At 42.6% G+C, this 14,466-nt stretch overlaps 1 protein-coding gene across 8 annotated transcripts in view; it reads left to right on the plus strand.

Moving 5' to 3' along the window:
* The window catches only part of TBC1D24 (TBC1 domain family member 24), a 30,568-nt gene that overhangs the window by 12,181 nt on the left and 3,921 nt on the right, over positions 1-14,466 (plus strand). For 4 of the 8 annotated variants that reach the window (XM_083412448.1, XM_083412449.1, XM_083412446.1 and 1 more), the window contains exons 2-7: positions 1,492-2,526; positions 5,099-5,116; positions 9,999-10,157; positions 11,075-11,138; positions 11,825-11,920; positions 13,619-13,853. In XM_083412448.1, coding sequence (XP_083268574.1) covers positions 1,568-2,526; positions 5,099-5,116; positions 9,999-10,157; positions 11,075-11,138; positions 11,825-11,920; positions 13,619-13,853 — 1,531 coding nt within the window. In that variant the 5' untranslated portion in view covers positions 1,492-1,567. The remainder of the gene's footprint in view (positions 1-1,491; positions 2,527-5,098; positions 5,117-9,998; positions 10,158-11,074; positions 11,139-11,824; positions 11,921-13,618; positions 13,854-14,466) is intronic. The other 4 variants (XM_083412451.1, XM_083412452.1, XM_083412453.1 and 1 more) reach the window with 1 other exon arrangement.

Raw genomic sequence — 14,466 nt, forward strand, 5'->3', positions numbered from 1 at the left:
AGAATAATTGAAATGAATGTGCCTGAGTTAGGTTAGAAATTTTAATTGGTCTACTTGTGAGTAGGACTAACATTGGCTATATCATTTGATCTTACACCATACTAATTTTGAGACTAATGTGGAATCTCACATATCCAGATTAATATTCAACCAAGATCTTGATTTATCTGGACAAGGACTTGCCCTCATTGCCATGCCTATTTATATGCAGTATTTATAAGCATGTTTTCCTTAGAGTAGGCAAAGGTTCAGAATTTTAACAGAAGTGAGACAACACCCACTCTTGGCACATGAGCCAGTATTTCATGCATTAGTGTAACCTGTTATAGAAAACATATTGATAGACACTTAATTTCTTAAAGTTATCTGGTTTTTAAGTGATGGAGAACCACTTAACTTGTCTTTTATTAAGTCTGTCATAGCACTTAATGCAACAGCCAATACTGAATTTCCAAAGCTCTGCTTACAAAAGCAAATTTGCTTTCCTATTGGAAAGCTGCTGCTTAAACTTTGGGACTAAACAATTTATTGCCATTCTACAGACAGGTGAACGTACATCCCTGACTTTGTTGTTGGACTCCTGCTCTTCCAAGTGTTGTACAGGCCTATGTTAACCTGACTTGTTAGGCTGTATCTTCCAGAGGATTAGCCCTGTTCGTTACAGCAAAAAGAACTAGAGTCCTGTGGCACTTGAAAGACTAATTTATTATGGCATTAATTAATTAGGCTTTAAGGTACTACAGGATTCCTGTTTTTATTTGGCTACAGCTAGTAAAATCCTTTCCTGCCTATGACCTAGTATGCTCACGAAGCCATTACATTTCCCAAAAAGCTTGATAATGTAGTCTCCTGTGGCAAATCCTTCCTCAAAAGATAGGATTCTGATATGGCAGTAACATTTGCATCTTTATTTTCTGATGTCCTGTATAATTTTCCCCCACCTTCCTGCTTTCTGGTACCATATAAATAAGATGTGCTGGAAAGGAATGTTTGAGGCAAATTACAATGGTACCTCAGGTTACAAATGCTTCAGGTTACAGATGCTTCAGGTTATAGACTCCGCTAACCCGGAAGTAGTACCTCAGGTTAAGAACTTTGCTTCAGGATGAGAACAGAAATCACGTGGTGGCAGCAGGAGGCCCCATTAGCTAAAGTGGTACCTTAGATTAAGAAAAGTTTCAGGTTAAGAACGGACCTCCGGAATGAATTAAATTCTTCACCAGAGGTACCACTGTATTCTTCAGCTCAGTTTACTACAGTATTCAGCCACAGAACAGTGTATTGCACAGATAGAAAAGGTTAACCCACTGAGGAGGGAAATACCGGTACATCAGTTTAAAAGTAATAAGCCATTAATTACCTGAGTGAAGCCCCTTTGCAGACAGTCTGGAACTTGCACTCCACTGCCAATAGCAGGACAAGCTATGAACAATTTACGTGTTCTTGACACGAAAGTAGTCGTAACCTGTTGTGTGCTTTGTTCTTTTCCAGGAAAAAGTGAAAGTGCTCCAAGGGCCAGATACGATACTTGCTTTTATGTCATTCTGCGAAGACTATCTTAATAGCTATGGGTGAATATAGCCGCTTTATAGACTGGGATAAAATGGATTCTACAATCCAGGACCAGGATGCAAAAGAACTGACCAGCACAGAATTTCAGGACCTGAAGCAACTGGCTCGCCAGGGATATTGGGCCAAAAACCACTCTTTAAGAGCCAAAGTGTACCACAAACTGATTAATGATATCCCTTGCCGCACAGTGACTCCAGATGCCCACGTCTACCGGGACATTGTGGTGAAAATTGCTGGCAAACGTAACAGCGGCAGTCTTCCGCTTCCAGAATTTGTGGACAACAGCCTTGTTCCCACTTACTGCCTGAATGCAGAAGGCATTGGGGCAGTCAGGAAGATAATTTCATGTATTGCAAGCCAGTTCCCGGACATATCATTCTGCCCAGCTCTGCCTTCAGTGGTAGCACTTCTCCTCCATTACAGTAGGGATGAGGCAGAGTGCTTTGAGAAGGTCTGCCGCATCCTTGCCTGCAACGATCCCTCCAAGCACTTCATTGATCAGACGTTCTTGGCTTTTGAGTCGTCTTGCATGACTTTTGGCGATCTGGTTAACAAATACTGTCAGGCGGCCCACAAGCTGATGGTAGCAGTTTCCAAGGATGTGCTAGAAGTATATTCAGACTGGCAACGGTGGCTTTTTGGAGAACTGCCTCTGATTTATGTTGCACGGGTCTTTGATGTATTCTTGGTAGAGGGCTATAAGGTTCTATACCGTGTCGCACTAGCTCTTCTCAAATTCTTTCATAAAGTCAGGGTTGGGCAGACTATGGAGTCAGACAACGTTCAGCAGGACATCCGAGCTTTCGTTAGGGATATTGCAAAGTCAGTATCTCCTGAGAAACTGCTAGAGAAAGCTTTTGCGATTCGGCTCTTTTCACGGAAGGAGATCCAGCTTTTGCAGATGGCCAATGAGAAGGCTCTTCAGCAGAAAGGCATAACCGTCAAACAGAAGAGGTAAAAGGGATTCATACATACTCCAGAGAGGCTTTCCCTCTCCTCTAGTAATACTCTTGACTTACATGGGAAGTGGATATGGTTGCAAAAGCAGAATAATGTGGGTGCTCAGTGGAAAAGTATAGAGACTGTACCAACATAACCGAATAATTACATGCGTATGTTTGCTTTTTCAGCTTCTGATGATTGGGCTTTTAAAGAACTTTAATTTTTCACAAGGACCATAGTGGTGGAGCTCTTTCAATGCTTAATTCAAAGCACTAGTCATGTTTTTTAAAACTCTAAATATATTATGTCTTAAATCTAAGAGACTGTGACTTCCCATATGAACTTGCCCCCTGGGTCAAGAGGGTCTTCACTGCATTTGCAAAGCCTCAACTACTAATGGGAGAAGTAGGAGAAAGCCTTTTCCGATGCCCCACCTAGATTATAGAACTCCTGTCAGGGTATAATTGTGTGCTTGTTTTGTACTCCTCCCCCTGTGGCATTCCAGCATTTTGATAAAAGGCATTCTTCTTTCAATATATTTTTGACGTGCTCAGTTGCAAGTTACTTTTCCCCTCTTTAAATTTATTTTTATTGTTGATGAAATTGTGATGGCTTTCTTTTAAAATGTTGGAAGCTGCCTTAAGCATCTTAAAAATAATGGAAAGGTGAGATGCATTTTTATAATGAATAGAGGCTCAGAAGACAAGTAAAGGCAAAGGTACCCAGAGCTGTTAGGTTTTGTGAGAGATGCTTAACTTCTGTTTCAGAATCAGACCTACAGAAGGCATGCTGAATGCAGCAAAACACAATTGTTTCTGATTTTCAATAAAAAAGCCTTAGGAGGTTGGAATTTTGAGCGCAGGAAGTTGGAAGTTGCCTTATCATTCCTCTCCTGCCCCTCTTTTACTTGCTGTTTGCTCAAAATTGCCTTCTGCTTTCTTTCCCACATGGTTCCAGATGTTTATATAGTAGCTGAGATGGATGATTTTGAACATAAAACAGCTAGAGAGAAAAGGGTAACACACCCCGTTCCCTTCTGCCGGTCTTCAATAGCCTCCTAAGGCTACTTTTCATTAAAAGTTAAAATGATTTTACGACATATATTTGTGTTACAGGTAGGTAGCCGTGTTGGTCTGCTGAAGTCGAAACAAAATAAAAAGATTCCTTCCAGTAGCACCTTAGAGACCAACTAAGTTTGTTATTGGTATGAGCTTTTGTGTGCATGCACACTTCTTCAGATACTTCTTCAGATAGTATCACCACAAAGAAAGGCTATTTATCCCAGGGGTTTGGACTAGATGACCCTCAGGTCCCTTCCAACACTACAATTCTGTGGTTCTACAATTCTGTGACCTCAACTACATTGCTTGACTGTAGGTTGCTCTTACAGAAATTCAGTTGTCCAATATGCAAGAAAGAGAAACACAGTGGAAATGGAACTGGTATTAACTATGAACTAAGGCAGAGGTTTTTAAACTGATCTGTGAGTTGCATTTGGGTGGCCTGTGGAAAGGCTGCGTCATGGACCTGCGCCAGTAGCAAAAAGTGCCAGGCGCCCAGTTAATTTTGAACACTGGCTTACAATCTATAAAGACAAACTTAAGAGAAATGGGGGAAAGGGCTACAGCTAAAAGTACTAAAACTGGGCAGAGTTAAGTGCACGAGGCATCTTTGATGAAAGAGCCCTTTAAGATGTTCCTCTGGGGCTTATTCAGCTGACAAGTGTTTGTGAAAGCCTTAAAGTTTCTATATTCTTGTCAGAAGCGTTGACATTTCAGAGATTTGGGTCAGTGTTCTAAATATTCCATTTATCGTTAGTAGAAATAGCACAAGACCAGTGGCTGACAGGCATGAGAACGCTGTGCTTTTGTATAAGCTGAAGAACAGCATGTATTCTGTAATCACAGAAACTTGATGGGAGGAAATGTGTTCTGGTTGTGTGGCCCAAAATGTAAAGCTTCAAGGAGCTCGGTTAACAGCCTCACAAATAGTTTCTTAGCATTTCACACATGCAAATGGTTTGGTTTTTGAAATTATGTAATCTGCACCTGTCCAATTTTCCAAGGGGAGGGGATTCCATTTTTATGTTAACTCTGTATTTTTGTAATATTTTGTTTAAGTTGACTGTTGCTTCATTTTTTGTACACCACTTAGATATATTTTTAATACATTAAGCGGTATGGAAATTAAATAATCCAGATCAGATCAAATGAAGTCAAAGGGTAAGTACCACAGCACTGAAGACCCAATTTCTACATTGTGCGAAACAGGAAAACCTCAACAACAGAGCAGTTGCGTATAAGGAGTGAGAGTAGAAGGGAAGGTTGAAGGGCAAGTTCAGAAGTCATAAGCAGTTAGGTGAAGAGAAATTGTATAGAAAGATAAATGTGATAAGAGAATTGAGGAGGAAGAACTGTGATACAATGGTTGGGTGTCCATCTGTTCTTTAATCTCGTTCATTTGACTTCAAATCTTACTCTTGAGGTTTTCTCTAGGCTCTAATTTACTGAACTTTTCTTGATTTCTCTCTCTCTTTTGTCTCGTACTGTCATTTCCCTGTCTGCTGCACCCCTCCTCTTTGCAGCATTGCATCCCCAAAAAGGTAGGTTTCAAGATTTGAATACTCCACGCTTTGCTTTTCTCTTCTGCCTTGGCTTGACTTCCTAATGGCTGTTATCGCGGCTTATGCTTGGCTGGTTATGCCAGTACTTACTGCAGTATCAGATGGTGGGGAAGCAGGATGGGGGGGGGTTGCAATTCACAAATGTCTTTCCAGAGCTTTCAACAGTCCTGCTGTCAAGTATGCTGTACAAGGTTTGCATTCTAGTCTAGCCTTATTTCTCTGCACTTTCGTGAGGATTTCACTGGTGAAACACAAGCCTATTCTAACATACTGTAGGGGCTACTAGTCTTTTGTTGTTAAAAGAACTTCTGAGCCATATAGTGATAGGCAGAATGTTAAACATGAAGTTGCTTTGTGTGAATAGGTAAAGATTGTTAATAACTGTAGTACAGGCATCCCCAAACTCGGCCCTCCCCTCCAGATGTTTTTTGGGACTACAACTCCCATAATCCCTAACTAACAGGACCAGTGGTCAGGGATGATGGGAATTGTAGTCCCAAATCATCTGAAGGGCCAAGTTTGGGGATGCCTGCCCTAGTAGTACAGCCCAAGATAGTTTTGTGCCTAGGGAGGTGTTCAGATGATCTGGTATATAAATTCCACTTAAGGGTATATTGGCTGCAATTCTTCAGATAGCGTTATAGACATAAAGTACCTTACTCTTACTGACAGGGTTGTATGTTGCCACTTATATGTCTGAAGCTGGTTTGAGGACTAAGGCCGGGTTGCTATATGGGAGTCATCCTCCCTGCCATTCAGACAAGCACATGTGGTAGGTGTAAAGTCCCTCCATATAGTGCCTATACATTTACATGTTCCTTCTCCTTGCTTCTGACCACCTCTGCCCTGCTGGTTCATACATATGCTGGTCAGTCGGTCTCTCACATATGTGCATGCGTGTGCTCGCGCGCGCACACACACACACACATATATATAAGCACTTCTTTTGTCTGTTTGCTGCTTTTATTATTTCATGACACTATCCTTCATTTGCCTTCTCCTTTTTCCAGAGAGTCTTTCAAAATAAATGATGGAAAAGTTCCTAGGCCCATATTGCTCTGGGACATGTCAAGCCTCCTTCACAGCCAGATCTCCTCCCGGGCTTGCTCTCAGTGAGCCTTGACCCTTGAATCTCCCTAATTTTTTTTCTTCCCTGAACCTTAGTCAGATGGCTGCACATGCTGATTCCCTACCAGTGTCTTCTTTGTTGCTCAGAGTTCCCCTTAGTACAGGCAATGACTGCTTTGCACAAGTTATGTTCCTGACCCCCTTGCATGTTGGCGGAGTGCACATAAGCCAGTTACCCTCCCGCTTTATTTCAGCCCCTTCTGGGTTGTGGCAATGCACGTGTGCGCTGTCACCTGTCAATTAGTCATTGCCTGTATAACACCAGTTCCTTCCTTCCTTATTTTTTTCACCTTGGAAGCAACAGAAGCACATTGTACTGGAAACTTGGAAGAAAGCACCTAAGGTAGCCTGGTGACAATCAGGGGCATGGCTCAATGCATTAAGGCATTAACCAAAAAGAGCTTCCATGCACAAATACAGAAAATGAATGCAACACATGAAGGTGTGACTAAGTGTGGAACTATTGCCTGCAGCCCAAATTGGATGAATGGCATGTTCTTCCCCACCCTCAGTTAAGCTTGTTTCCAAGATCTTTTCAAAAGTATACAAGCCCATGTGGTATTCAAGCCCATAACTGAGAAGCCAGTAGTGAACTTTTAACAAATTTCTTGTTAGCAGCAGTGCTTTTTTCTGTGGGGACTCGGGGGTACACGTACCCCTAAACATTTTGTGAATCTTTGTACTTTGGTCCATTTAGTGTATTTATTTTTCCCGATTTGAACCATAAAATGGTGATTTTTTTGAGTCAAAATGAGAGTACCCCTAAAAAAAATTTTTTAGGAAAAAAAAGGACTGGTTAGCATCGTGTTTATTAATCACTCTGCCACAGGTAGGTACACAGTCCATGTGCTTTGGTAACAAGACATGAGATTCATGTTAGCTTGAGCTGCCTAAGCCTTGGTGGTTTTAAGGCTTAGAGATTAGTGATAAATTGTAGCATGCACACTGAACAGAGCAGCCTTCACAAGTTGTAGATCATGCTTGGAAGGAGACTAATCAACAACCTGATAATCCTCTGCTGATATCATGCAGGCTCCTATCTGCAGTGCTTCGGAAGTACATATAACTGGCTCTGTGGCTTATCTGTGCTGAAGGGAACACATCCTGCCCTTAGCATATACAGTCAACTGTGCATTTTGATTAATTTCTGGTTTAAGGACAAAACATGAGTTGCTTCAGAAACGGAGCCACACCATTTCTGAAACTGTCACTGTACTTCAGTTAAATTTTGAAACTACCCATGAATGAGAATCCCATTTCCCTCACTTAATTAGAGATGTGCAGGCGATTCCGACTAAACATTAGGACAAACTTTCTGGTGGCAGAAGATGTTTGACAATGGAACTGGCTACCATGGAGGGTGATGGAGGTGATGGGAGATTTTTAAAATGAGGTTAGATGGTCATCTGCCAGGGATTCATTAGCTGAAATTCCTGCATTGGAGGGGATTGGACTAAATGACTTTGGGTCCCTTCCAACTCCACAATTCTATTAGCCGCTAGTTTTCTGCAAGGTTTACAGTATGCAGATGTGTCCATAATAAAATGGACAGGTGGCTCCCCCCCCTTTTTTTGAAGAATGCCTTTGCGCTATAAGTGGCCTGCATTTCAACTCTTCTTCCTAGCATGTACTGTATAATAACTCCAAAGTTTGGCTTGCTTCATGGTACAGTTCTTGCATATCTCTGATATAAGCTGTGAAACCTGCATTTAACTCTTGCTTGGCTGTCAAAAAGAATTGGCTATATTTCCTTGTCATTGGCTTGTATGTCATCCTCCTGTTTTATGTATTGGCTTCCAGTGCTTTGGAGCAACTGAGCCTTCTGTGGATTCCTTAACTCCATGGATATAGCCACATTCAAGTCTCTTTTCATACTTGTGCAACAGTTGGAAAAGAATTTCCATGAGTGGCACATAGCTCTGAATATATTTATGGTTGTACAGTTTTCTCTGTAATGGTATCACCTGGGGCCCCTGCTGGTTTTGAACAGCAGTCATGGCTGGGGAAGGGTGTTTACATCAAAACCTTCCAAGTGATTTTCAATGGCTATAGCTTTGATTGGGAAATTGGGTTAGCTTGTAAATATGTCTACCAAATCAGTGGGGAAACCATGAAAGGGCAAAGCTGATCCTAGTTGCAAGGTAACAACTTATGGTATAGTAGGTGTCAGGGCTGGCTCCGGGTCCCAGCTCACCAAGGACCAACGCTAGCCGGTAGTAAATTATCAAAGTCTTTATTGAAGAATAGATTCCATTTCAAAGCCTCAGCGTCCCAGCCCTACATCTGGACTCTAGACCGGCGAAGCTCCGTCTGAGTCTCCGCCCCCTGCGCACCAGTTTAAGACTCTAATCTTACTCCACCTCTTCCTTCTCTCTCTCTTCCTCTGGGTCCTACTACCCCCAGGGGTCTCCTCCCTCCGGGACTCTTCTGAGGCAGACGTTGACCCCTCTGACTCCTCCCCCTCTCTTCGGCGGGCTTTAGGACCTGGCTCCCTACCCGGGCTGCCCACCTTGCCGCCCTCCTGTACATTTGAACTTGGCGCGCGCGCGCGTTTAACTTTCCTGATGACCGTTTCCTCGCTCCCTGACGAGGGTGTGGTCCCTCCTGCCTCACGTTCTCCCGTTGCCCGCGCGCCCCCTGATCCCGATGCCTGGGACTCCTCCCCCCTACTGCGCTCTGGGGGGGACGCTGGTCCGGATTTCCAGCTGCTACTCTCTGAGTCCCCTCTGGCCCCTTCTTCCCGAGGTGCTCCCCTGGGCACTCCCCTTGCCCTGACTATGGGGGCCCCTTTCTGTGAATCTTCCGAGTCACTGGAGAGACTCAGAGACCTCGGACTGCTGTCTTCGCTGACATTTCCTTCGGACTCCTCCCCCTCCTGTGACTCTGTTCCTGAACCCCTGACAGTAGGTTTTAAAATTTCCCAGAATTCCCACCATTTGAAAATCTGTATTCTTCCTTGGGGACACAAAAAAATGTACAGCTATTGATTATTCACATGAAAATCAAATACAGAAAGTACCGTATTTTTTGCTCTATAAGACTCACCTTTTCCCTTCTAAAAAGTAAGGGGAAATGTGTGTGCGTCTTATGGAGCGAATGCAGGCTGCGCAGCTATCACAGAAGCCAGAACAACAAGAGGGATCGCTGCTTTCGCTGCGCAGCGATCCCTCTTGCTGTTCTGGCTTCTGAGATTCAGAATATTTTTTTTCTTGTTTTCCTCCTCCAAAAACTAGGTGCGTCTTGTGGTCTGGTGCATCTTATAGAGCAAAAAAATACGGTAACTTCCTGTTATCCATGTAAGAATGCTGATTTGTATTTAAGAACATTATTTTGACAAAACTACTTAGGGCTGCTGAGATCTGCACCCTTATACAGAGCTAAACACCACAGCATTAATATGGATATCAAACCCTCCTAATTTCAAGCTGTGGGCGACTGGAAACCCCTTAGTTGTTTTGCCCTTTTATTGTTTTTCCTGTGGTGTGGTGTTGCCCTCTTTCTGCTCATAGAGTTACTAGCCCTTCTGCTAGTTTCTTTGTTAGTCATTTACAATGCATCTACAAAGGGAAAGGGAAAGAAATGTTTTAATTTGCAATGCTTCTTTGCCTTCTGGGTGTCAGGAAGGGACTCTTTCTTGCCATAGGCAACAAGTTGAGACCCGAATTGGGCAGTAGTTACTTTGAACAAATGCCCATGACTCCAGTCTTAACACCACTTTTCTGTTATTCCACAGACAGAATGTCCATTTGGCCGTTCATGCTGAGAACTTCAAGTCTGAAATAGTTGATGTAAAGAAGATGAGAGACATCTGGTCATGGATTCCTGAGCGCTTTGCACTTTGCCAGCCACTGCTGCTGTTCACCACCTCCGAACACGGCTGCAGCTTAAGCAGGTAAAATGTAGTCAGCACTATTTTAAAATGAATCTTTGGTACTGTATGCCACAAGATGATTTAGACAATCATAGGCCAGTTCTCTTGGCAAGGGTGCTTTGCTTCTGATGTATGATGAATGTTGTTAGAGTTGTCTTGCCTTGCCTCAACACAAGCAGAGTTTGTAGGCTGGCTTTACATTGAATGTATGTTGTTGTGCTATCAACTCATATAGATCTTTTTTCTAAGTCAAATCATGGCTTAGTGTGAAAGCATGCGGTCCCAGAAAGGCGATTGCAGCTGCTTTCCCCCTCCCTGGCCATCCTACTGTTGTGCCATGGTTTGTCTTAGCACGTCATCTGAACATGGGCTTATGGTTTGTCTCACTTCAGACAAACTGCAATCTGTAACCAAGATTCATTCTTGGTTTACAGTTTAAGGAGATGGACCACGATTTGGATGATGTGCTAAGCCAAACCAAACCATGACTTGGCTCATAGAATACAGCAACAGCAGGACCAGAAATCAAGCAGCCACAACCTTCTCTCTGGGAACCTTCACATTTGTGATGTACTGTGATTTTGCTTAGCGTTATGGACAAACTGAGCCATAGACTATGCTGTGCTATAGAACTGTGGATTTTTGCTCGCTCTTCCTTAGCTGAGAGGCCTAATTGTATGCTAAAGCAACAAAGAACGTTGTGGCATTAAAAAACCTAAGACGTTTATTATGGCTTAAGGTTTTGTGAACGAGAGTCTGGTCTTTTAGCACATCACCCAAACAGTTTTTATTGTTGATTAAAGAGGCAGACAGTGAACTGGGACTTGATTGGCAGTGTGGTGTGGATGCAAAAAGTGTGTGGAGAGTGTGCACAGTTGCCAAGACCAGCAGTGGCTTGTTTCACTAAGGGAGCATCGTTTTATATGTATCTTTATCAGGTTCTATTCGCATTGCGAGGGACATGAACCAACTCTCCTTCTGATTAAGACAACGGCCCAAGAGGTAAGTTAGCAGGACAAGTAGCAGCTTTATAAAAGACACTTTATAAATTTCATATGATTCACTAAACTGCTGTCCATCAATTATTGTAGTTGCCATAGACAAAAAATGAAATAACTCCTTAGAACTCTCCCTGGTGTGCCATTTGTGCGTTGCTTGCTTAATAAAGCACAATTTAGCTGCTTTCTTTGGAAATTTGAATTTGAAATTCAACCTGTTTTCCAGGTTGACTTGTTCTGCCACAGACTCCCTTCTCCTACCACTACAGAGGGGGGACTTCATCACAGTGCAGTATGTGCCTCCTGCACATCTCAGAGCTATTCAAAAAGACCCATATACATTCTCTCTTTTTCTCTCTCCAGGCCCCTGTTGGTACTGATAATGACCAGTCATAAAATGTGATCTTGGTTGACAGCCATAGACTAACTAAAGATATAACTTGCTACTCTCATACCAGGGCCACTTCAGAGGCAAACCTTGGTTTGCTAAATTCGACTGTGAGTTGCTGCTGTTGACAAATTTACATGTTTGATTTGCATTTCACACCTAAGGTGTGTGTTAGGTGTGCACCTGCAAATGTTGTAAGAAGTGCCCCTTTATCTACCAGCTTTGATACCTTTCAGTATTACAGCTTCAAGTGTTCGAACTTCTTCATTGTTTCTCTAAAATGGTGGCTATTACTCTCCTAGGTCTGTGGGGCTTTTTTATCAACCGACTGGAATGAACGCAAGCGAGGAGGAAACAAGCTGAGCTTCTTTGGAACAGGGGAATGTTTTGTGTTCAGGGTAAGAAGCAGTAATGTTCACTCCTTTTTAAAAAAAAAATCATTTTTATTTGATTTTACAAATATAAATTTATAACAATCCAAATGCATATCCATATATAGCTATAAGTCTGAATCTCACCACTTCCCCCCCATACCCTCCATAGGTCCTATTGTCAACATTTATAACTGCATATTATTCCATAATCTATATTTTGTTTCCATCTATATTATCCATAGTATTTGTTACATTACAAGTGAGATTAAAATCCTGCTAATGTTTTCATCTGCTTGCATAAATAAATAAATTATAAATAAATAAATTATAATTCCCCCCCCCCATTCTTTTTTAAAGTTTTTGTCCTCTTGGTTCCTGAGGTTTCCCAGTCAGCTTTGCCATTTCAGCATGGTCCATCAGCTTAGCTTGCCATTCCTCTCTGGTACCACAGAGTAATCATGTTTCCTTTTACCACAACCACCCCTTGCCTTTGGGGGACAACCTACTGATCAGTTTATAAGACTAAACCTTGCTGCTATTAGCAGCAGCAGCCGTTTAATCATCATCATCTATATGAATATGGAGCAAACCTTTCCCCAAGTTCATCAAAAGTCTTCATTAGGCTGAATGTTATGGTACTCTACCGCAATAAGTGTCTTGATTATTGTTGGGTGTCACACTTTCTCTACCATGGTGTATGATGCAATGTTGCCAAACTAGGAAGTGTAGATATTTTGAATTTCAAGCTTGGGGCAAGTGACCAAGGTAGTATGGATTGTTGATGAGCTACCAAAACAAATGTGTCACTCTGAAGTTGGAAGACAACTGGAGTCAGTCTGCATTTAAAGGTGAACCTACCAAATTTGCACTTTCAAGAAGCAAACCAAAACACAGCCATCCTTCAAAATTGACACTTCTCTGAATTCTGCCATGCAGTTCTTCAGCCAAGTAATGTATACAAGAATGTATAAGCTAGTGTGCATATAAATATATAACAGTGAAAATAATATACAAGAATGCATTATATCATGGGATATTGCATAGAAAAATGTGTATATTAGGAGGAATTCACACTGAAATGCTGATAAAGGCCTTTTTAAAAAAGTGATGTGGAAATGGGGAGAACAGAACTTAAGAGTGGGGGGAAACAAGAAACGAAAAGTGATATATTCCCCCATCCCTAGTTGTAAGTACCTTTTTCAGATTCACTTAACACACGAGTCTTTACAATTAAAGTGGCAATCAAGAGGGTTACCCTTTGCATTTGCATTTGAGTAGCTATCCTGATTTTGCAAGATTCCTAATGCAATGTCAGGGAGAGGTTGTGCAATATAACTGCCATAATGTCCTAACACTTCTCTCATGCATTGAAGTCCTGCCTAGAAAGGTAGGCCAGAAGTGCTCTATATATTGGCTGCTGAGCAATCTGAAAGTCCCCCCGTGCTCTACAAATATCAAACTTGATTAACGCCTAGCAAGGAGACCACTGAAAGTTGCTCTGAGCTTTACTAAAGGAACAGCAGGTTATCAATATAATAACTTCCCTTTTTCGTGCCTGCCACAACATTCATAGTGCAAATTCATTCTGAAAATCTTTCTTGGGATGTGAGTCAAGTTCTGGCCATCGGGGGGGGCGGGGGGGGGGAGAGACGCCAAGTGCAGTGCATTTTCTCTGAAGAATTCCTTCATAACTCCCTCTCTCCTCTCCTCTCATCTCTCTAGCTGGTGCCTGAAGTGGAACGCTATGAATGGGTAATAATCAGGCACCCAGAGCTAGCCATGACAGGACCTGAACAAGGGAACAATTCCTCCCATGTTTCTGACCCTCCATCTGCAACCAGCCTCCCCTCGGACCCCTCAGACCGCCTTTCCCCCTTCCTTTCTGCCCGGCACTTCAACCTGCCTTCCAAAGCTGCATCCATGTTTATGGCTGGTGGAATGGAATGCATCATTATAGGTAAGCCTGTGCTCTTCTGTTGCTGCCTCTTGGCAACAGCGCCTTGTAGTTCTGTGTAGGGGCACAAAGGGGTTTGCACTTTTTAAGACTTTTATTCCTAAATCATGTTTGAATCTGGGTTAAAATGAAAGATGGAGTAGAAGAATGATTTTCATCTGATATCGAGCTGCAGTTAGGCCTGCAATGTTGACAGTTGGCGGGGGGGGGGGACTATAATGAAAAATAATAATTTATTATATACACCCCACCCATCTGTCTGGGTTTCCTCAGCCACACTGGGCGGATTCCAACAGAGTGATGATGATGATGATGATGATGATGTGGTAAAACATCAAACATTAAAAACTTCCCTAAACAGGGCTGCCTTCAGATGTCTTCTAAAAGTTAGATAGTTGTTTATTTCCTTGACATCTGATGGGAGGGCGTTCCACAGGGCAGGCACCACTACTGAGAAGGCCTTCTGCCTGGTTCCCTGTAACCTTACTTCTCACAGTGAGGGAACCGCCAGAAGGCCTTCAAAGCTAGACCTCAGTGTCCGGGCTGAATGATGGGGTTGGAGACACTCCTTCAGGTATACTGGGCTGAGGCCGTTTAGGGCTTTAAAGGTCAGCAC

This window comes from Podarcis tiliguerta, assembly GCF_965153285.1.
Source record: "Podarcis tiliguerta genome assembly, chromosome: 14".
Lineage (NCBI taxonomy): Eukaryota > Metazoa > Chordata > Lepidosauria > Squamata > Lacertidae > Podarcis > Podarcis tiliguerta.